Genomic DNA, 22,843 nt, shown 5'->3' on the forward strand with positions numbered 1-22,843 from the left:
TGTGTGGCGTGGTGCTGGCTGGTGTGTGTTGTCAAACAAGCCGGTGGTGGCTCTGGGCCTGAGGGGGACAGCTGGCATTCCTGCAGGAGCAGGGGGCAGCCAGGGGTCAAAGAGGTCATTGTCCCGGGTCGCGGGTCTCTGGGGAGATGGATAAAGCGGTGGGAGTGGTCTGGCAGTGAGGACGGGCCTGTGCCACCTCAGTGGGGCCGTGAGTCGGGGTGGGCCCGTGAGTCCGGGTGGGCCCGGGCACAGAGGAGGAAGCAGAGCCTGCAGGGCTCTTGCTTTGCTGCTCGGCTCAGGCCGACGCTCACCCTACATTGCCAACCAAACACGGCCGCTGGCTCGGCTCTGCACCCTGTCGGCCCTGCCCGCCTCTGGGCCTCTGAGCTGTCACTGGCCTTCCTGTGCACCTGGGGCCAGAACGCACTCCCCGGAGAGGCTGTGCCTCAGCTCTCGGCCCAGGCAAGAGCACGGTGGACCCTGGGGCCAGCAGCACTGCCTGTCGGAGGGTCCGAGCCAGGCGCGCTGCACCCTGGTCCGAGCTCAGCCGGCCGGGTTCTGCAGGGAGCAGAGCCGCCGCGGGCTGGGATTATGGCTTGGCGCTGCAGGTGTGAACTTGGAGTGCCCGCTGCGTGTGCCTGTTGCGGCAGTCCCCTCCACCTTCTTCATCACGTCAGGTTCCTGGTGGCTGAGCCGCCGACTCCCCTGCAGTCCCTATGGTTTGAAAGCAGAGCAGGGGCTCCCCCAAAGTGACCCTCCATGCGGGGGGTGCTGGTTGTCCCCCCAGGCTCTCTGTCCCCAAAGGAGGGACCAGAGGCTCAGGGGATACCTGCCCGCATGGTACATCTGTCAGGGAGAGGGGCAGTGCGGTCAAGGGCGATGGCTTCTCTCTCCTTGAGTGCCACTGTCTGTGCACAGTGCTCCCGCCTCACCCCACGCTCCAGGGTTCCCTCCGCGGGGTCCTGTCCTGGAAGAGTTGTTCATGGCTCTGCTCCTGGGGCCCGGGAGCGAAGTCAGGAGCCGCCTATGTCCCCCTCTTGCAGATGTCACTCCGAGAATGTGTTTGATCCAGCCTAAGTCAGGGCTGACCCTTCTTCTGCTTTGCAGTGTGTGGGTTATTGTCCTCCCGGCTTCCAGTGGAATCTAACTTCTAATTAGTTTGAAAACAGGTGTGATATTTTACAGAATGAAATCACTGCCCATATTTAATTAAATGAACCCTTAAAAGTTGGGTTCTCCCCCAGGGGCACAATTTATAACAGGCTGACTTTTAAATTGCGTTAGCACTTTGTCCTGGGTCATTTGCACATGTAATAGATCTGGAGGTGACCACGAGGCACCTGTCCTCAGGAGCCAACTATCTTCCCCTAAAAAGATACTTATTTTTCTATTTGGAGAGAGTATGGACTGCGTTTTCCAAACATGACATTAAAATATATCCCGAACCGCTTGCACCAGAGAATACAGAACTCTGCAAGGTTCTGGGCTCCTGGTTCGAAAGGTGGCAGCAGAGCTATAGGACAGCAGTTTCTCCGGGACAGTGTCCAGGTAGACGCTGGAGGCCAAGCCTGTCCTGGCCCTAGGCTCAGTGTGTGCTCCCGCGGTGCGGCCTGAGAGCCACCGGGCCACCTCAGCGACCCCAGCCCTGCAGTGAGCTGCTGCCTGCCTGCAGCGGCCTCGGTTTTGCCCAGGACATTCAGCCAGGAGGGGAGGGAGTCGGAGGAGCCACAGCAACCACTGAGTGCTGGGGGGTGGACAGGTGGGCTGTCGATGAATTTACCCCCAAGCGGACAAGCCCCCAGCTTGGCGTTCGTGTGGCGTTATGGCAAAGGCCACACCGCGCGATCGAGCAGCCGTGGGCGCGTCACCCAGGCTGAAATGGCACGGGGGAGGTCTCACCCCTCGCCCTCGGCACGATTGTTTCGTCTCAGGAGACCTTCCCGTAAAGGGCCTCCTTAAGGTCTCGTAGCTCCAGTCACCTCTGCGGCTATGCTGTTTGCCTAGAGACAACCCATGGGCCTTCCTCCCTAATGGCACCAGAGTCTCAGGGGAGCAGCCAGAGCCTTAGGTGGAGAACTTAGGCATTTAATTTATAATAAAGTTTGCAGTCAGCACTTCTCGTTCCACAATGTCCCATTTGCTCGGCTTTCGAGCAGCACGAACTGTGGTAAAAGCAACCTGCTCAACTGGGCGAGGTAATGGTGTTTAATTTGACTGGCTGAACGTCCCCAGGTGAGTGCTCTGCCTGTGACGGCGGCTGTCACTCCGCCCTGGAGTGGGTCGTGCTGATCCCAGGAGGCAGGCTGCTGTTCTTGGGGGCTGGCGGGTGAGTCATCGCCTTGCCGGTGATGTGATTGCTCGGTGGCATTGTGATAAGTGTTATGGGCACAAGGTAATTCAGAACAAATCTGGCTGTAATGATGGGTGGTCCGGGCCAGTAGACTCCCGCCACGTCTCATCCTCTGTCACGGGTATGTACCGATCCCTAGGGTGCCTTGTCAGGAGCTTGTAAACTTCATCTCCCACGGCCCCTGAAGGGCCCCAGGGACCCTGAGGGTGAGGACAGGAAGGACTCCTGCCAATGCCAGCAGCTGTGCACGGGGGACGGGCTGGGAGCCCTTCCCCCCACAAATGCGTCTTCCGGCCATCAGCTGGGCCGCATTCTGCATCTGTGATTTACAGGTTGTGTCTCCGGGGAAAATGGGACTGTCCTGGAGTAGGGTCCCCATTAGTCCTGGTTTCTGAGTGAGCTCGTGTCATTTGCATGTTGGGTCTTGTACGTAGATTATCTCATTAAACTTCCTAATGTCCCCAACACGCCAGCTACACTGCCCTTGTCGATGAGGAAATGGGACTCCACAGTTGAACTGCGCACGGCCCAGAGTCAGGACCGCAGCTGTGGCCTGACCCCGGAGTTGGGGTCCCTGTGCATGCCACCCGGGCTGTGACAAAGGAGGAGGCCACCTGGTGTGTGGCGGGGCTTGTCTGAGCTGCGTGTGAGTGAAACATGCTCTGCGTTGGGCTGCTGGAATTGTCCCCTCAGGTACCATGGGGAGAAATGCCGCTCCGAGTGAGGATGGGGCCCTGGTGGGGGTGACCGTCCGGTGCGGGCTGAGAGGGCACCTGGAAGGCAGCCTGGGCTCCCCGCCTCCCCCTGGGTCTGCGCTTCCCTTTCCCCTCGGCCTGGGGCAGGGCGCCGTGGGTGTGTGGCTGCATCGGCGCCTTTTAGTAGCACCCACTGAGCCCTGTTCGGAGGGCCTCCCCGCTCTCCTACTGGGAGCGTCAGGACCTGGAGCTGTGCGCCCAGCGGCCCTCATCCCCAAGGCCCGTCCAGGTGGGCCCTTCCCTCCCTTTTCCAGGTGCCACTTCAGCACCCACTCAGGGGGTCCAGCTTGTACTCAAGGGAAGCAGTAACGACCGTCACTTTTCTATAAAAGGAGCGGATGGGGGTGCAGCCCCACATCACGAAAGCAGTTTCAGTAATTCCCAGCGACCCAGTGAGAACACACTCCTGCTTGATGTGACCACGTGCGTGTGCGATGTTTAGCCTGTCGGTGTCTTGGGCGGCAGGTGGTTAGGCTCCAAGATGAAATGGCCTAAAGTGTGAGGAACATAACAAAGAGTGTGCCAAGCGTTTGGGGGCTAAGAGGTTCTGAGACCAGTCGTTTGCTGAGTGACATCACCGGAGACACCAGGCCTCCTTTGTTTCGGCTCTGCCCCCTCAGCGTGTAAGTTCAGCCTCAGACACCGGGTCCCCACCTGATCCGAAGGCACCCCCAGGGCTCCAGACCACACAAGCAGGTGCTCTGCCCACAGCAGAAGGGGCCCCCTCCCTGCCTGGTACCCTGCTTTAGGGAGGGACAAAGCCTCAAGGCCCCCTGACAGGTTCCCACTCCCACCCTATCTGCCTGGAGCACCCCTAGGGCTGCACCTGCTCCCAGCCCAGGGCACCAGACCCCAAGCTGTCTCAGCAGAGGGGCACAACGTGGGCCGCTTAGTGACCAGGCAGCTGACGTCGTCTCCAGTGCTGTGCCTGAGCCCTGACTGTACAGGACGAGAGACCCCAGGGGTGGCCTCTTGTATAGGCACCGCTAGGGGGCTCCAGGGGAAATGACACCCACGGTCGTCCCCTGTGGCAAAAGGCCTGGTGTTTATGCATAAAGAGTAACTTGGGACCAGTCTCAGTCCCGAGTCCGTGCTCTTCATGGGCAAAGCCCCCTCTGGGGCAGCCGTCCCCAGTGCCTGCTGAGGGCAGAGACCAGCACAGCTGGCTGTCACACCCACACCTCAGGGACAGACTTACCAGCACATTGTCACTTCCTGTGATGTCTGAGCCCGGAGTCGTGCGCTCACGGAGAACACGGCCCAGAGAGCTCTGCCTAGGCCAGGGCCTTGCACGGCTCCGGGTCGCATTCTGACCCCCCTCCCCCAATCTCACTGCCTCCCGTCTGGGGCCACGGCCCCTGGGCTCTGAGCAGGGAACGGGTCAAGGTGGTCAGCTGGTTTAGAAAACTAGAAGTAATTCTTTTGTGTCCTGTTACTCTTTTCTCGAAGGCGGAAGAGTGAAGACAGTTGTGTGTTAAACCCTGGCGTGGCCAACCCTCTGGGGGGAGGGTCTCGGAGTTTGGTGGTTCTGCCATTCACTCCTTTACTGGTGCCGTGGAGTCACTTTGTGGCCGAGTTCGGATTCTGCAACTTTCCCTCGTGATGTGTGAGTACTGAAATGGGCTGAGCCCAGCCCATCAGGGATCCCACTCTGTGCGGTGGCTCATCTGGGCTTCACTTCAAGGGCAGAGCCTGACGTCGCTTCCTCAGCCCAGCCGTGGTGCCAGGCACTGGCCCCGCAGGGCCAGGTGAAAGGGCTCAGGAGAACAGAGGAAGTGGGCACGGGGTCAGGCGTCCCGAGTTCCGCTTGGACAGAGAGACCGAGAGCTCTGCGCCGCAGAGGACGGGCCTCCTTGTCAGTGCACTTGGAGGTGGGAGGTGCATGTGCCAGAGAGGAAAAGGGCCGACGTTCGTGGTGGCGTTACAATACTAAAGGCATGCCTGTGAGAGAATGCAGCATTGATTGAAGGGATTTACATTCAGGGCTGAGTCCCCATGTTAAGTGATGTGAATTTGTCAGTGTTTCTCTCCAAAGGAGAGTGTGAGAAGTAGAGGGACGTCTGAAGGTATACGAGGTCTGTCTGGAAAAAAGTCCAGCCACTGTTAACATAACGAGAACGTTTGCCCGACATCCATGTGACCTGGCGGCCGAGGAGAGGGGACTGGAATGCGCATGTGTGAACAGTGACGACTTCACTGTACTGGTCAGTGGGGGCGGGAGACACAGTTGAGTGAGCATGTGTCCTGTGTGGCTGTCACATTCAAAAAGACAGAGAACAGAGCAACAAATCTGCATCCAGTTTTGCGTTAAGCTTGAACGTTCCTCCACAGAAGTTATTTGGATGACTCAGAAGGCCGCAGCTGTGGGCAGCTGGGGATTGGCAGCTTCATCACAACAATGCGCCCACTCATGTATCACATCTCTTGCAGAGGATTTTTTTTTAATATGTATTTATTTATTTATTTTTAGAGAGGGAAAGGGAGGGAGAAAGAGAGGGAAACATCAATATGTGGTTGCCTCTTGAGTGCCCCCTATTGGAGACCTGGCCCATAACCCAGGCATGTGCCCTGACTGGGAATCAAACTGGTGACCCTTTGGTTTGCAGGCCGGCACTCAATCCACTGAGCCACACCAGCCAGGGCTCATGCAGAGTTTTTTGGGCGAACCACCAAAATCGCCCAGGTGACTCAGCCGCCCTGGAGCCCAGATTTGGTGCCCTGTGACTTCTGGCTTTTCCCCCAATTAAAACCGCCTTTGAAAGGGAAGAGAGTTCAGATTATCAGCGAGACTCAGGAAATTATGACGGGGCAGCTGATGGAGACTGGGAGAGCTGTGTGGGGTCCCAGGGGCCTGCTTTGCAGGGACTGAGCCATCGTTGTCCCTGCACAGTGTTTCTTGTGTCCAGCATCCTGTTCAGGAAACGGTTGTTTTTCTAGTATGTGGCTGGGTACCTCTGGACAGACCTCGCGTATTCCGCCGAATGCTTCCTGCGCCAGAGTTTACATCTGCCGTAAAGCACAACCCACCACTTGGGCAACGGCGCTGGAATGTTTCAGAGTCTGACGGTGTCCATGCAGTGCCGTCATGCCATGCCACCAAACTGTGGGAGCACCGAGCTGCACCCCTCGGCTGTGGGGGTGGGGGCGGGAGGGCACATGGAGTAGTGGTCTCTCCGTGCTGCTGGGGACGACTTCCTGTTCTAGAAGTGAGGTGCTGCTCCCACCCCCCTCACAGCTGTGAGTGGTGGTGAAGCGAGCCGTGTGGAGGTAGTTCTGAAGGTGCCATTGGGCAGAGCCCTGGACGCAGCCTGCAGCGTTCTCAGCCACCACAGCCACCAGCGTGGCCTCATGCTGTTCACTCGATGTGTCGGAGGCGGGTGGTGTGAGGGCCGGGAGGACAGAGCAGTGGCAGCCGCACACACTGGGACAATGCCGCGACCAACCAGCTGTCGTTTCCCCAATGCCGGCCCAAACGTCAGCCAACTGAGCTCCTTCTCGACCTCTGCCGTAGTACCCACCTGTGGCATGGGTTTCATTCACTTAGTATTTTCAGTTGGCTTTTTAAAGAAAGGTAAAGGAATTCATTTAAAAAGTAAGCTTCCTATCACTTCCATAAAAGCAACAATGATGTCACCTGACAAACTGGAAAAATCCAGTTTGGATTTTTAAAACATAACAATGTAAGTAGTTCCTAGGTGGCTATTAGCTGTTACGCTTTTTTAAAAAAAATTTTTATTGTTATTCAATTACAGTTGTATTCCCTTTCTACCTATCCCTCCACTCCACCCCAGCTGAACCCACCTTCCTCCCCCACCTCCACCCTCCCCCTTGATTTTGTCCATGTGTCCTTTATAGTAGTTCCTGTAATCCCCTCTCCCCACAGTGAGCTGTTACTCTTGATAGCGACTCTGCCTGAGGCCGCCCTCCCCTCTCACAGGCTCCTTGAGGAAATTGGGTTGCAGACATCAAGGCCCCCTGTGAGATTTCACGCCCATCCCTGCACCTCCATGTGCACCCCGCCCCCCACCTTCCTCGGGAAACCTGAAACTTGGAGAATGGCAGTTCTCCCGTGTCCCCAAGCGGTTCTTCCTTTTACCTGCTTACACCCAAACCAGTCGTTTCTAATTTGCTTAATTAGAATCTCATCCCAGCCCAAATTCTTTCAACAGGTCAACGGCAAAGACTTGTCCAGAGCGACGCATGACCAGGCCGTGGAAGCGTTCAAGACGGCCAGAGAGCCCATCGTGGTGCAGGTGCTGAGGAGGACGCCGCGGGCCCGGGCCTTCCCGGCTCCGTCGGACTCGCAGCTGGTGGACACGGGCACCCAGACCGACATCACCTTCGAGCACATCATGGCCCTCTCCAAGATGCCCCCGCCCCCGCTGCCCGCGCTGGAGCCCTACCTCCTGCCGGAGGAGTAAGTAGCACTGCCGCGGGTCCCCTGAGCCAAAGCAGTTTGGAGGCAGGTGGCCCCTGCCACGTGGTGGGAAATCGGCACGTCTCAGCCTTTCCCTCCAAGCCGCCCGCTCTTCACGCTGTCGTTTATGGAGGCAGTAAATTGAACCCTGCTCAGAACCACCCCGACATATTAATTACTTTATTACAGGCCTGGAGCAGAGTTATTCAAATTATATTCTAAGGACACAATTACTCACTAATGTTGTAAAAGTTGGTTCCGAATAAAATTTAATCACCGCAAACGGCAGTGGGAAGGGTGTAGCGGGAGGGGGTGTGGATGGCTCTTGTGACTGACAGCAGAGCGAGCTGCGGGTGGGAACAGAGCCGGAGGAGGCCTGTGTTCTGCTCTCCTGGGTCCCGCCGCCAACCCAGGTCTCGCAGCAAGCCCGCCGCTGCCTGAATGTGGGACGCTGCATTCCCACATTCATCGTCCGCACAGACCCTGCTTTCCCCGGAGCTCCCAGCCTCCCGTCCCCTCCCTGGGGGTCGGCCGACGTCTGGCCCTGCAGCTGGGGCAACTTGCCGGGGCTCCATCTTCCCTGTGTTGGGATGGGATGAGAGCCATACCTGCCACACAGGGTCGCTGGGCTCGGTGAAACAAGGTATGCCAAGTTATCGAGTGGCAGCAGCGATTGTCCTTATTTAGTGACTGACGTTAGATATTCAGGAACAAAACAGGAAGCAAGAAGTTTTCTGGGTATGGCCACTGGCTTACCAGATGTTCAGTCCAGGTGGCTTCTTGCACGTGATTTTGCACATCTGGGAGCAGGCCCTCCACCTTGGGCCCAGTCTCCACCCGGGGTCCGTCCCTCCTGTCTCCTCCCACATTGCTCCTGGCTCAGGCAACTCCCTGGCGCATTATCTCAAAGGACATTTTCGCCTCTTCTGGGGGCACCCGAGGGAACCCCGCGGCTGGAGGGAGGACAGGCGCCCCAGGGCTCTGTCAGACTCCAGAGGCTCCCCTCACCCCCATGTGTCACGGCAGCCTGTCACCGGAACCCGGGCCCGTGCCCAGGCTCCGTGGCTGTGGTGACAGCGTGTGAAGGCAGAGCAGCACGTGTGCAGAGAGCTGTCCCCTGTGTCCCACGCACTGTCCCTCCTGTGCAGCTGGACGCAGGCAGCTGGACTGAAGGCAAGTTTGTCTGTCCTCTGTAACATGCCACCAGGCAGCACTGCAGTTAGCCCCGTGGGACAGCTCCGAGTGTGAGCGTGCAAACCACTCTCTGATCTTTCGGAGCAAACTGCCTCTCACCGCTACTGATGCCTGCCGGGCCACGCCTGGCACTCACGGGCTGAACTGTCACTGTGCCGGCCTTCTCAGAGAGGAGCCCGATTTCCTCTGAGGTCTCGTTGGTGTGACGGGACGCATCCAAAGGGGAAACTTGAGAAATGTCAGGAGCGTTGGGAGGTGGGACCCCTGCAGTTCTGGCTGCAAGGCCAGAGGTCAGTGGGAGCACGTCAGGTTGAGTGGGCGTGTTAACGCGACACCTGCCGCAGGCCTTCCAGCAGCACCCCAGTGCCAGATGCCCCGGCAGGCCCTGTCCGAATGACCCCTCTTGTCTGGCCTGTCCTTCCAAAACCACGTGCCGGGGCGGTGAGACGAGAGCCTGCCAGACATCGTGCTGACCTTGGAGAACAGGGAGTTCGGTCCCCAGCCAACAACCAAGGCTGACGCTCTGCGTCCCCATCCCGCCCCTTTCTGAGACGTGCTGTGTTCGGAGAGCGAGTCACCCAGGCTGCCCTGGAGACACAGGAGCTCCGTTCTCCTGCCCGTGTGTGTGCGTGAGTGGTGTGCACCCGTGTGTATGGTGGATACGCTGCGATGGCTGTGCCACTGAGCTGGGGACACAACGGGCGGTGTGGGGGCTATGCCGGACACCCCTGCCTGGCCGGCTGGGAGTGGGCGGAGCTGACGGGCCCTCGTCGCTGCATCGGATTGACAGCTCTCCCCTGGTGCAGGCACCCCTCGGCCCACGAGTACTACGACCCCGGCGACTACCATCAGGACGCGGACAGGGAGGAGCTGGAGCTGGAGGTGAGGTGTCCTTGTCTCGTTTCAGGGCCGCGTGACGGCCAGTAAGTTCTGTCGGCCCACCTGGGTGACTTCCGGTGGATTCCTTTCAAAACAGCGACTTCCAGCTGCTTCAAATGCATGTGAGCTTTTCTCTCCCTCCACAGCAGAGTTTGACAACCAGATCCCAAAGCGGAGATGTACTTGTTCTTTTCCCAATTTTTAAAATTGTGTTTACTGGGGTGACATTGGTTCGTAGCGTGTTTTTTTTTTTTTTTTTTAATTTAAAGTACTCAAAAGAGGGCAGCAAGTCCCGTTCTGGGGGTTTGAAGCCACACACCCTACTCGCACGGATCTGATGTGCAAGGTTCCGCACCTGCTGGGAGCTCCCGGCACTCGCCTGTGTCACCGTGGTCACACCCGTGCTCATGCCCGTGCTCACTCGGGATGGTGGCAGAGGGTCAAGGGGACCTGCCCACACCCAGCAGCAGGGGGTTGGTGCACTGATGTCCTCGCTGAAAGCTTCCTGACACTGATCTTGCAGATCAAGCAAACCCGTAACTCCCCTCAAGCCATATTTGAGGCCAAAAATGACTACAGATTCCAGACACTGCGTGATGTGAGATTGGCCTCCAGGGTGGGAAATTCTCAGAGGACACCAGGTCATGGAGGTCTACGTCTCATTTAATAGGAGCGATGGAAAATAGGGAGAACTCCACTTTCAAGGTGCAGTTACTTACGCTCCAGGGAAAACACTGCTTCACATTTCGGCTGTGTTAAGAAAACAGGAGCACGTTCTTTGAAAACCAGTTTCACGGAGTCGGGCACTAGGGGCCTCTGACAGGAGACTGGCGTCGAGGGGTGAGTCCCTTGGCAGGAGGAGGTCAGCCAGGCGGAACCGGTTCCGCCTCCTCCAGGTTGCCCACCAGCTGCCAGCCGAAGTGTGACCCAGGCTGCCCCGCCCACACCTGTGAGGTTGACGGGTGGCGGGGGACGCGGAGCCCTGTGCGGTGGCAGAAGGAGCAGCACTGCTGTGAAGTCCCTGAGAGCTTTCGTTCCCAAACCGAGGACAACGACCCCAACAGTGCACAAACGATGCCTCCATCGGCTGCTCTCACACGGGCAGATGCCGAGAGGCGGGTGTGCTGGCTCTGCGGGCGTGGCTGGGAGTGTCTCCCCCACATCTGAACCGGGGGACACTTGCCCTGAAGTGGAAACTGCTGGGGGCTCAGGCCGCTTGCTGTCAACCCCGGGCTACCGCGCAGGCCACCCAGCTGTCGCCTCGGGGAACGGAAGGAAGGGTCTGTGGTCCCCCCAAGGGCAGGGCTGTTTGGGAAATGTCAGATTGAAGAGCAGTCACCAGGTTTGGCCCCTCGAGGGCGTCTGGAACCTCGAATACGGGCGAGGGTGAGACCGAGGCCCTGGGCGGGGCCCTGCCGGCACAGTCACCCGGCCCGCTGCTGCTGCCACCGAGGCCCCGCCAGCATTTCAGGATCGCGTCCTTGGACCTCTGTGCCGCATGCAGGGCCGTTCAGTAGGCCGGTAGGAGGCCCCTGCCCTTTGGTGGCCGTTGCCAGGGGCCAGGCAGAGGCCTTGAAAAGCTCTCGGCTATCTCAGCAGCTGGCTGCAAGGTCGCACGTGGATTTCACAGGTCTTGGGCGTTCAGTCCAGTTCGCCTAATTGCACCGGCTCTCGGCTCCACTTCAGTTCCCGCGTCTTTGAGAGCCTGACGGACGCTCGCTCTCCGCCCAGGAAACCGCTCCTGTGCGTTGTTTCTGCACAGTCGCACCTCCCGCCCAGGTCCACCCCTCTGTCTCTGGTGTGTCCTCTCCGAGTCCCAGCAGAACCACCGTTTGCTCCCGTTCCATAAACTCCCCCGTTCGAAGGGACTGCGTTAGCAGGAAGTGCGCATCCCTGCTGCAGTCGGGAAGTCGGTGTCCGTGGCCGTCGGAGGGAGCTGTTGTCCGCAGCCGGCACCACACCATATCGCGTGTCGCCGTTGAGTCCACACCCGCGCCTGCCCTGGGGCCCGCAGGGCTGCGAGTCCCGGTCTTTGTCACCACCAGCGGCTCCAAGTCTGGTGTTAAAGGGTGTGAGACAAGCCCAGGCTGCGTCTCTCTCCCGAAGGGAAGGAGCTTTCCCGGTTCCGAACTACCGAGAGCGTCCTGGGAGTGGGGGGTGGGGGTGCAGCGAGCCCCTGCAAACAGCTATGGGGGGCCCTGCAGAGGAGGTGGGGAAGGGGACGCGGAGCCCAGCCCCTCAGAGCCACGGAACTGGCCTGCGCGTTCACAGCTCCCTCTGCGTGCAAGTAGGAGGGGCCCCGGGAAGGAGTCCAGGCTCCCATGGGCTCTGGTCGCACCACAGCCGGGACAACACAACGTGTGGTCTCTGCAATCGCACACACTGTCCCCGTAGAGTGACGTCCCGGGGGCCCAGGACGTGACTCAGCTGCCCGTGGCCATGCAACTCGGTGCAGAGACACAGAGCATCCGTGGGTGGTGTAACTTGGATCTTTGACGCTGTGGCGCCACACCCACACTCCCCCTTCACTGCGCATCTGCCTCGGGAAATACCGTGTGGCCTGGAAACACAGACACGAGTACCGCCTGCCTGCCAGCCCCTGAGCAGGTCCTGGTCCCGAGGTCCATAAGCCATCAGGGTCATCATATGGGAGCTCTGACGCCCTGGAAACCCCACGTGTGGCCCTTCTCCATCCCCAGCCCTTCAGTCGGTCCTCACGTGGAACCACGAAGCCACACCAGGCACGGTGGCCACTCGTCCAGAGCAGCTTAGGTGTCACCAGGTCCTTTCTGTTAACCGAGCTCCGTCTCACAGCGAACCTGTGGGGTTGACAGCAGCGTCCTGTGTCCTGAGCTGACTCGAGGGCACCCCCCTGAAGCTTCCGGCAGCTGCTCCCCAGGAGGAACCCCCATCTCCCCCAGACTGCAGTTTCGGGACTCAGTGTTTGGCAAGTAGCTGGTCAGTTCTTCAAGGTTAATAGATGACCCTAGAGCAGGCCCATCCCATCCTGCCACTGCCCCCCGAGATTTCTGTGTGGCAGGCCCCTTGCCCATTCGCACTCAGGGCCCCCATTAGTGAGGGGCAGCCCCAGCCCAGCCGGCACTTCACAGCCAAGGGAGAGCCACACCCACAGCTCTAGAAGGAACCAGCCCTGTGGACGTCCCACGGGGGATGTTACATGTCTTGCAATATTCTAGGATCACACACACAGAGAGGAACAGGCGTTTCCTCTTTTAAAGCCCACAGAGTGATGGTATGTATGTAGCGTCTGATCCCCGCTGTTGGCAAAATGCTCCGAGTTAAAGGGGTTAAGCCACGCACACCCACAGACTCATGGATGGGCCACCAGCTCTGGATCTTCCCGTCGGCACTTGGGAAAGACGGCGGACGTCTGAGGGAAGCCTCGCCTTCATTTACAGTTTCAGTTTCCAGCTGACTCTTCCGTAGCTGCTCTCCAAGCTGAGAAGCTGACCCCCCCCTGGTCAGCCTGGGCTCTGGGGCCCTCCGTGGAAGTGGCTGCTGCTGAAACAGGAAGCACCTCCCTTGCTGGAGGGGCCTCTTCATTCTCTTAATTGGACTATCGTTTCAGCCGCCTCTGAAATGTCAGGCTTAGCGGCTCGTTTTTATCCTGTGGTCCATCTAGACGATGAGCAACAGGACCCACGGGGGGTTGGGGGGCACTGTAATCCAGAGGATGCTCTGCATTATTCACACCCGTTTGATTCACTGTCTTGGAAACCTTATCTCCTTCATCACAGGCGGCTGTGCAAGGCTCAGCCTCCCGCTGGGAAGGAGATGCTGAGTTTACAAAACACCCGGTAGTGTGGAGGAATTGCAGTTTCCACCGAGCCCCAGACTATTGCGTCTGGTTACAAACGGCACAGCAGCTGCCGTCAGACGTACACGGTGCCTGCGCCTCCCGTTCCACCGGGTGCTGCGGTGAGGACGCAGGCTTGGGCACAGCCGCTGCAGGACAGAGCTGCTAGGAAGGGGCCCAGTAGGGACCGGAGGCTTCACAGCCTGCGCTCCGACCCACGTGATACTCCAGAGGGCAGGAAACGGCCCGTGGGGTCATGGCAGTGCCCACATGGGGCTTTGTCACGATTCCCACTATGCAAAGGGAAATTTGAGCCCTCCCTCAGGCGATGGGGCCCTAGCTGGCCCAGCCGCACTCAGCCCCTCATCTTCGCACACACAGCACCCGTGGGCCTTTGCGGCCGCTGCTCGGTCTGCACGGTGACCATGGCGTTGGGTGCGTCTGGTGGGGAGGACTAGGGAGCAGCTGCTGTGTAACCACTTTGAGCTTCGCTGCACAGCAGCTGCATCCTCACCACCCTCCACCGAGAGCCCGGACAGAGGAAGCCGTCCCCAGGGACAGTGGCTCAGAGACACCACGGGATCTGCTGGAGCGAGAACTTCAGCCGGACGGCCCTGCACGTGGGCAGCAGCCACGGTGGCAGTCGCGGTGGCAGTACGGTGCCCAGAGCTCAGCAGCGTGGCCGGGAGTGCCCTCCAGGGCCCCAGCCGTTCCCAGAGCTCTGCCTCCACCAGGCACACGGACTAAGTGGCAGACACTGCAGTGTGCCGTGTGCTCGGGGGTCTCCCCGTCTGGCTCACTGGACTTCCATCTTACTTAATTTGCAGTGATGGCGGCTGAGAGTAATTTCTCGACTACAAATGCCGTAGCTGTGGTGGGAAGCGTTAATTACTGCTGTCACCTTACTCTCCTTTCTCGGGTCCGTGTCCCTGTAATCTGCGCGTTCTGGTGCTGTAAACATTCAGGCCACATAACATGAAATTATCTACCCAGACACACTGGGAACGTCTGTAGCGAAGGGGCTGCGTGGTTTGGGGCGTGGAAGTGGTGTCGTTCGTGGCAGACATTGAAGGAATGCTTTTGAGAAGGCCTGTCCCCAAGTCCCCATGCTGAGTGAAATATAGGTAACGGGGGGTGGGGGGGATCAATAAAAAGCTCTTTTCAAAATGACTTCACGTTGACGGAAAGGTGAGAAGTGCCCGGGCGTGGATGCCTTGCCCGCAATCACTTTTTGTTTGGAAAGTGCAAGGAAATTCAGTTCATCACCTCAATGAACTACTTGGAGGCCCCTGAGGCCCCCCCGGCGGCCACTGCCCGCGGGAGTCTCACGGGGACGCCCCCCCTTTGCCAGGAAGTGGACCTGTACCGAGTGAACAGCCAGGACAAGCTGGGCCTCACCGTGTGCTACCGGACGGACGACGAGGACGACATCGGGATCTACATCAGCGAGGTGCGCACTGTGCTCGCAGCACCGACCCGGTTCCGTCGGGAAATGAGCTCTGTCCCAGAGGGGCGGTGGAGGGAGGGGGGCTGCGTTGGGGCCGCGCGGGACCGGCCACAGCGCGCATGCGTGCCGCGTAGCCCGCCGGCGCTGAGACTCGCGCTGTGTGTTGCAGATCGACCCGAACAGCATCGCGGCCAAGGACGGGCGCATCCGAGAAGGGGACCGCATCATCCAGGTAGGCCAGCTCCCGCCTGTGCCACAGGGTGGATGGACAGTTCTGATGACGGTTCTGATTACAGCTCGAGGGTTAGAGAACGCGGATCACAGAGTCAGACGTGTGGGGAGACCGCACGCGATAAAGGAGTAGGCGCAGCAAAGGGTGCCCAGGGAGGCGAGGGCGGGACCGTAGGGAATGGGGCGTGTGCGGAGGGTGGCACCCGGCACCTGGCGGGAGCCGATGCACCTCGTTTTCTTAGGTTCTCTTTGCGCCAAAGACAACGCATGAGAGGGTCCGACCAGGCCCCCAGATTGTAACTCGTGAGCCAGAGTAATTCTCGTTGTAGATTTCCCCAAAGGCTTCATTTTGAAACAAGTATGTCAACTTTGGTCTCCTCTTCAAAGTGGAAACATCTCAGCATTTAATGGGACAGCTTCTAAGGGTCGTTCTTTGCCTCCAGCCTGGTGCTCTTTTGAATCACGAGACACTTTGCCGGTCTCCTCTGATCTCACAGAAACCGGGTTCCTCAGTTCTCGGCCCCACAAGCTTAGCTCTGCCTCTTGTAGTCACTGTGCTTGCCCCTGTCACTACGTTCCTCAGCGTGAGTGGTTTTGTCTTCCCGCTGCTTATCCCACATTTCCTCAGACTTCTCCCAGACGCCCGCTGCGTGGGGTCCCCCGGCTGCGGGACCGCCCCAACCCTTCGTCACTTCAGTGCCGGCGGCCCTCTCGTGGCTGCTGTGGGTTTCCACCAGAGTCTGCCGTGGGGCGCGCCCCATTTCTCCTTGGTAACCGAGACCCCTCACCCCAACCAGTAGACTACCCCTTTGCTTGCCTCCTGGGTCACTGGCACAGGACTTGGTGGAAGGCTCAGCCCCCAGCTCAGGAGGCCTGTCCCTGTGTCCCCCGGAGGGGGTCACCCACCTGGGACTGACTCTCCAGAGCAGCAGAGCCCGAAACCCCCAGGACTAGAAGCAACAGCCCTGCAGGAGGGTTGTCAGGTGTGATGGTGAGAAAGTCCCTCCCACTGCCCATCCGTCCGTCCATCCATCCAGCCTGAACAAGTTCAAGTATCAGGCTGGGTACACAGACACCGAGTGTCACTCCATGTCCTCCTCCGGCCTCGGCTCCCATGACGTTCCCCTCGGACCCGCTGCTGCCTCCCCATCTTCCCTGAGAACGTCTGGAGCAAAGCCCCGGCCCGGCACACCGACACCGCTGCCCGAGTGTTGGGTCTGATTACCTGGCTCACATGTTCCTTCTCCACTCCTCTGGTCACATGGTGCCCACCTGACATGGGCCTTGGACACCCGGGGCTCTGTCCTGGGCCAGACCCTGCACCCATCCGAGCAAGGACCCCCCAAAATCAGGGTCCTTTTCAGGCTCTATGAAGTCCCGTGTTCCAGCCATAAGTGGGTACAGGTGCAAGCATGAAATAGCGTGGACTGATTTTGTGTGATCTAACCCGTCTCCCCCCACACACACCTTTTTTTTCTTTTTAAGATTAATGGGATAGAGGTGCGGGACCGTGAGGAGGCCGTGGCTCTTCTCACCAGTGAAGAAAACAAGAACTTCTCCTTGCTGATTGCCAGACCCGAACTCCAGGTGAGTGAGCTTTCCAAGCAAGAAGCTGGGTCCATATCCCTAAACCGAACACCCAAGCTCCTGTCCCTGCAGAGCACTGTCCAAGCGTCAGGTCTGAACTTGGAGACACTCCGCACCCTGGCGGTTATGGTGCCGGCCCAGCAGGTGTGTGGACGAAGGGACCAAACGAGGGAAAAGAGAAAAGCACAGAAAGGGGAATCCAGGGCCATGCCGCTGGTGATGTTCGAGTTGAGACTGGCCGACACCGCAGCGCCGCCCCCGCTGTCCTGTCTGGTTGCAGAGTGCAGGGCCTGGCCCCTGGGGGACCTGCCCAGTCCGTTTCAGGTGCTCTTACCACAAAAAAGCAGCCGCGGGGTGACGATAATCAGCTGGACTATAGTGATGATTTCACGCTGTTCGTCAAGTCACGACGCATACCTTAACCAGTACGACTTGAATGTTTTTAAATGAAAGACGCCAAGTTGATTCCCTCTCCAAGGAGCCTAATGGTTCCCCCTCTTCAGGAAAGTAGAAATTGGAGGAAAATCAGGTTTTCAGGGCAGAAGGTGACGCAGAATCTCCTGTGCTTTCCTTTCGCAGCCTACATGTAAAAAAAAAAAAAAGAAAAATGTTAGTCAACAAATTTTTTACTGAAACAGAAATGAAGGCCAGATGTGGCACAGGGGCCGTGGGTCAAGGGCCCTGACTGGTCTGCTATTTCACGGACAAGCAGAGGGCGGGCCCCGCCTGTGTCTCTAAAAGTAGCCGGTGTGGGTGAGGAGCTCTGCACACAAATGACAGTGGGCCCTGGCGACTCCCCCGACATGGGCGGTGTTCTGTCTAATCCAGGGCGAGGCAGCAGGGCAGGCTGCCCTGGAAATGTTTCTCCCCAAGGAAGTGACTGTTCTTAAAAATTGCAAATTGACTAAATGAAAGCAAAGGGATTGAGGCATGTTGGCTGCTGCTTTCCCCTAGCTGGACGAGGGCTGGCTGGACGACGACAGAAACGACTTTCTGGACGACCTGCACATGGACATGCTGGAGGAGCAGCACCACCAGGCCATGCAGTTCACGGCGGGCGTTCTGCAGCAGGTGGGCCACGGGGAGCCGCCCAGGCGGCAGGAGCACGGACAGGAGCTGGTCCGTCTGCCCCTGAGTGAGCCGTGAGCCCTGCACTCCGGAGGGGAAAATGCGAAGGGGCCACTGACCCTCCGTGTTCACTGGGAAAACACATGAGCTGGCGGCATTGACGTCCAGCGGGGAGTGGTTGCGTTTCCCAAAGTAAAGCCCTTCCCCCTGGTAACCTGAGCTCCTCCTTCCGTGCGGCCGTGCCACTGCCATCATCTGCCGTCCCAGCGAGGGAAGGCCCGTTCCTTCGCTCGCACTGGGTCTTTTCTCCAGGGCAGGCGACTAGCCCCTCACTGGTCCGATGCCATCAGTGGTCGCCTGGGTGGGTCTGGCTAAATCCCAGGCCCTGCCCTAGCCCTGATCCAGGCTAGTGGGGGAGGCCAGCCCTGCCCCAAAGCCCTGTCCAGAGGTCTTCCCGGTAACTGTGCCCAGACCGCCCTCCCCGTGACCGTTTTTTCTTGTTTTCCATTGTGCAGAAGAAGCATGAAGAAGACGGGGGCACCACAGACACAGCCACCATCCTGTCCAACCAGCACGAGAAGGACAGCGGTGTGGGCCGCACGGACGAGAGCACCCGCAACGACGAGAGCTCAGAGCCCGAGAACAACGGCGAGGAGGCGCCCGCATCCCACACCCCGCTGGCCGGGCCCAGAACGCGCACGTGCAGCCAGGACACGCTGGGCAGCGGCGACCTGCCTTTCGGAGGCGACTCCTTGCTTTGGGCCGACTGCGCTGAGGATGCCGAGTGCGAGCGCTTCCGCCAGCTGCTGGAGCTCAAGTGTCCGGGGCACGGCGCCCTCGAGAGTGCAGACGGGGAGCTGGGGCTGCTGGATGCCGAGCTGCTGGAGCTCAAGTGCCCAGGACGGGACGCGGTCGCAGGCAGGGGTGCCCCTGAGAGCGTGGACCAGGAGCTGGAGCTGCTGAATGCCGAGCTGCGCAGCATCGAGCTTGAGTGTCTGAGCGTCGTGCGCGCTCACCGGGCGCGGCAGCTGCGCGAGGCCTGGACACTGCACCCTGGCGGCTTCCGTGGCTGTGACGTGGAGGCTGACGGCCGTAGGCGTGAGCTGTCGGATATCACCGAGCTCCCCGAGAAGTCAGACAAGGACAGCTCGAGCGCCTACAACACTGGGGAGAGCTGCCGCAGCACCCCACTCGCCCTGGACATGTCCCCAGACAGCTCCCTGAGGAGAGGAGCGGAGGGGACTGCGGGGGCCTGCGGGCCGTCCCTCGAGAGTCCGCTATGCATCACGGAGGACACAGACTTGCGCCCAACTCCACAGAGCCCTGAGCACAGCCCCGGAGACGGCCCCAGCCCCGCGCCCCCTGCGCATACACCCCACAAGCTGGCCCACATCCCGGCGCACGCACGGCGCTACCGCAGCTACATGCAGCTGGTGCAGCAGAAGTCTGCGGTGGAATACGCGCACAGCCAGGTGAGCCTGCTGGGCGTGTGCAAGGACCTGGGCCCCGCCAGCCCCGCTGAACCCCGCACCGAGTGGAAAGTGAAGGTGCGCAGCGACGGCTCCCGCTACATCACCAAGCGGCCGGTGCGCGACCGCCTGCTGCGGGAGCGTGCACTGCGGATCCGTGAGGAGCGCAGCGGTGTGACCACGGACGACGACGCGGCCAGCGACATGAAGCTGGGCCGCTACTGGAGCCGTGAGGAGCGCAAGCAGCACGTGGCGCGCGCCCGGGAGCAGCGGAGGCGGCGCGCACTCCTGCTACAGAGCCGGCTGGAGGGTCCCCGGGAACAGCCCGCCGAGGAGGACAGGAGGGAGGTGAGCATCCTGGAGCTGAGCCACAAGAAGATGATGAAGAGGAGGAACAAAAAAATACTGGACAACTGGATGACGATCCAGGAGCTCCTGACCCACGGCACCAAGTCCCCGGACGGCAGCCGAGTGTACAATTCCTTCCTCTCAGTGACGACTGTGTAAGCGCCATGCAGGGCGGGGCGGAAGCCCCTGCCTCGGTCTGCGCGGCAGGTCTTTGTACGCAGGTCATGAGGTCGTGTTGGTGGCCCAGCTGTGCAGCACCGGGTCTCGGCTCTATTTTAGTGACGTGGAGACAGACGGCCCTGAACTGCCGTGGAAAGCAATGTTAAAAAGCAGGGCCCTTTTCAGATAGCAGTGGTACTTTTTTACTTGTTGCCTTTTACATAAAGTGTTTAAATTTCAAAAAGATCTTTTTATTAAGCATACTTTCACAGAATAATTTGTTTAAACTGTATTCAGATAAAAGAAGTTAAACACGCTTTTCTCCTGCCGAAAGCACAAATACAACCCCCCAGTACGTATGTTTAACGGAGCCCGACTTCAGAGCTACTTTGCAGAACATGTTCCATACGCGTGACCGTTAATATGTGGGTCGGGGCTTCAACTCCGAACCGGTTAACGATTAATGCACAAAACCAAACCAGCCGCGTTTGAATGTGTCTTCCAACTGTAAGCATTTTTCTGGTTAAAGTTCCCAAGCGAGGGTAAAAGTTTAAGTAGGACATGAAGTATCGTGCAGCCTTACGGAGGTTTAAAGCTCCCTCGCAAGTAGCGCGGTGGGCCGGGAGCCTGTGCGCGCAGGGGAGCCGCATTGCAGACGTGAGCGCTCGCGGCGGCAGAGCTTTGCTGGGTGGGTGTGAAGGGACAGACTTCACTGGCAAGTCCACGAAATCGCGATCACTTACAAACACTAAGTAAAGTGAAGATAAAATAAATTATTTTCTATCTGATATGTTCTGAAGTGACCTCTCATTTTTGAAGCGGTGCCTCAAAAGGCTCTAAAATAGAGCCTTTCTCGGTGTTGGCTTTTTCCTTCCTTGTGTTGCCTGCTGCCTGTCCGGTCATCAGCCCCTGCGTTCTGCCTGAACCTGAGAGGGATGTGGAGCCGCAGGCGGGGGCGTCCTGGGGCCCCACGTTCCAACAGTGTGTCTTGCAGACAGCCTCCGCCTGGCCCGCTTCCCTAGACCCAAGAATGACCGTGAGCAAGTTCGTCAGGGTCGTGTCCACCTTGGGCCTCTCTGGGCCCGTGCGGCCATCTCAGCCTGGCCGTCACGTTCCCACCACCGGCCGTGGGCCCGGCTCCCCTCTCTAAGGTGCATCTGAAAACATGCTTTTCTTTCACAGAAGCACAGGCTTCACAGCTGGCATCTCGCAGACCCGAGGACCCCAGGTCCTAAGTAGCGAAGTTGCTGTAAGTTGCCCCTGGTGGCAGTGTTCCCAGCAGTTCCAGCCACAGCACCTCCCGGCAGGACTGGGCGCAGGAGGGTGTCGCTTGCCGGGAGACCGAGCATCTCCGACAGACCGTCCCCCCACACTACCTGTTCCAACCGAGGTTCCTCCTCTGGGGCCACACTCTTGGGACGAATTAGGCATCACACTTGCAACACAACCATGTGACGGGAGCGTCTAGTTCCCTCACGGCTGAGACACCTGTCCACTCCCTCTTAGAACTGGGCGTGCAAAGGTCGTGACGTCCACGCCCACACTCTGGCCCTCCAGGCAGGACTCAGCATGAGGTGGGCTGTTGGCTTCCCCTAGCTGACCTCCCGCAGCCTGGGCCTGGGCCTGGGCTCCCGGGAGGAGCTCCCCACCCCGGCCTCTGACCTCCCAGCCCGTCTTCCAGAGAACACACTCCCGTCCGATGAGTTATGAAGTGTGCGAGGCACATCTAAATGCCGGTTTCTTTGGGGAAACAGCTCTGCTCCCCTGTGTGTTCTCATTACAGATGGGGGTGGGGGGTGGGAGGTGCTGGGCTGTAAGTACAAAGAGCTGCCACCTGATCAGGGTCAAGCAGGGGGGCTTCTAATCAGGGCTCCCGTGTGCCTCTGGGTTTGGGGGTCACCTGCACCACTCATGGCAAAGTGGGGGAGACAAAAACAAGCCTACATGTGCACCCAGTGCCAGATCCTTCATGACGACTTACTGTTAAATCACTTTACCACAGACATGCACTTGGTCCTAATATGCAGTGGAACGTGAGCTTCCCCTGATCTCATTAGCAAATTCACTCGAAAAGAAGTCAAAAGAGACCTTAGAAATCATCGATTTCCCACGAGCAGGGGACTCCAGGAGACAAATATGGCTCGTTGACGAGCACACGGAATCCGAAAGGGGACCACAGCCTCTCCGCAGCCCGCATCCCAGCCTCGTGCTGTGATGACTCCACTCGCTTCCATTACTGGCCCCAGGAAGGACTTGCTCCCTGCTGCATGTTGACAAATCATGGGGCCGACTGAAGCCACGAAACCTGTTTTGTGGCCTCAGTGACGTTTGAAGCCAGGCCTCCAGAGAGGAAGAATTACTTCTTTAACCTGCGACATTGGGACCCTGGCCTTAATCTAATTCCGGGGTGGCCTCATGCAGGCCAGTCACCCAGGCCTCACGGCCACCAGCTGTTTGTCAGGTGCTCACGGGTGGAGGGACAAGCCCCCGAGGGCTTTACTGTGGCCAGTCATGAGCCACCCATCCACAAAGGCGTGGCCACAAAGCATCCTTGTGGGACCTTGGAAGGGACAGGACACCAACCACAGTGAAAAGGGATGCTGAACATCAAAGGATCAGTTGCAGTGGCTGTTAAAATAGCGTTTGGGGGCTTGTGATGGCTCTGCGGTCATTTCCCCCCACTGCCGAGGAATGAAATTGGACACAGGCCTTTCCTGTGGTTAAAACTCCCAGGTCAGTGCCGTAAACTCCATCTTCTCCCACCAAGGGGAAGGGTCAGGGAGTGGGCTTCCTCATTCAAGCAAAGCGTTCCTAGGCAGTACTTACTGGGATGTTATTTATTCTTTAGAGATTTTATTTATTTATTTTTAGAGAGTGGGGAAGAGAGGGAGAGAAGCAGCGGTCGGTTGCCTCTCTGACGCGCCCCGACTGGGGCTGAACTCGCAACCCAGGTCTGCTCCCTGACTGGAAATTGAACCGGTGACCTTCTGCTTTGCAGGACGCCGCCCTCCCGACCCACGGAGCCGCGCCAGGCCAGGCTGTTGCGTTACTTAGAGCGGGCACTGCTCTGAATGCTTCACAGATCCATTGTCTAAGTCTACCCAACAACCCCACGAGCTGCC

General features: G+C 58.9%; 1 protein-coding gene and 1 non-coding gene across 3 annotated transcripts in view; both read left to right on the forward strand.

Annotated features, from left to right (window-relative positions):
- Positions 1-20,509, forward strand: part of PDZRN3 (PDZ domain containing ring finger 3) — a 102,802-nt gene extending 82,293 nt beyond the window's left edge. For both annotated transcript variants that reach the window (XM_024566080.4, XM_053929499.1), the window contains 7 exons: positions 7,275-7,522; positions 9,523-9,598; positions 14,764-14,862; positions 15,029-15,091; positions 16,576-16,677; positions 17,632-17,748; positions 18,261-20,509. In XM_024566080.4, coding sequence (XP_024421848.3) covers positions 7,275-7,522; positions 9,523-9,598; positions 14,764-14,862; positions 15,029-15,091; positions 16,576-16,677; positions 17,632-17,748; positions 18,261-19,721 — 2,166 coding nt within the window. In that variant the 3' untranslated portion in view covers positions 19,722-20,509. The remainder of the gene's footprint in view (positions 1-7,274; positions 7,523-9,522; positions 9,599-14,763; positions 14,863-15,028; positions 15,092-16,575; positions 16,678-17,631; positions 17,749-18,260) is intronic.
- Positions 17,131-17,265, forward strand: LOC112310025 (small nucleolar RNA SNORA67). The gene has a single exon (XR_002975342.2). It is a non-coding gene; the product is annotated as a small nucleolar RNA SNORA67 (small nucleolar RNA).
- Positions 20,510-22,843: the final 2,334 nt, after the last annotated feature.

Source organism: Desmodus rotundus, chromosome 8 (genome assembly GCF_022682495.2).
Source record: "Desmodus rotundus isolate HL8 chromosome 8, HLdesRot8A.1, whole genome shotgun sequence".
NCBI lineage: Eukaryota > Metazoa > Chordata > Mammalia > Chiroptera > Phyllostomidae > Desmodus > Desmodus rotundus.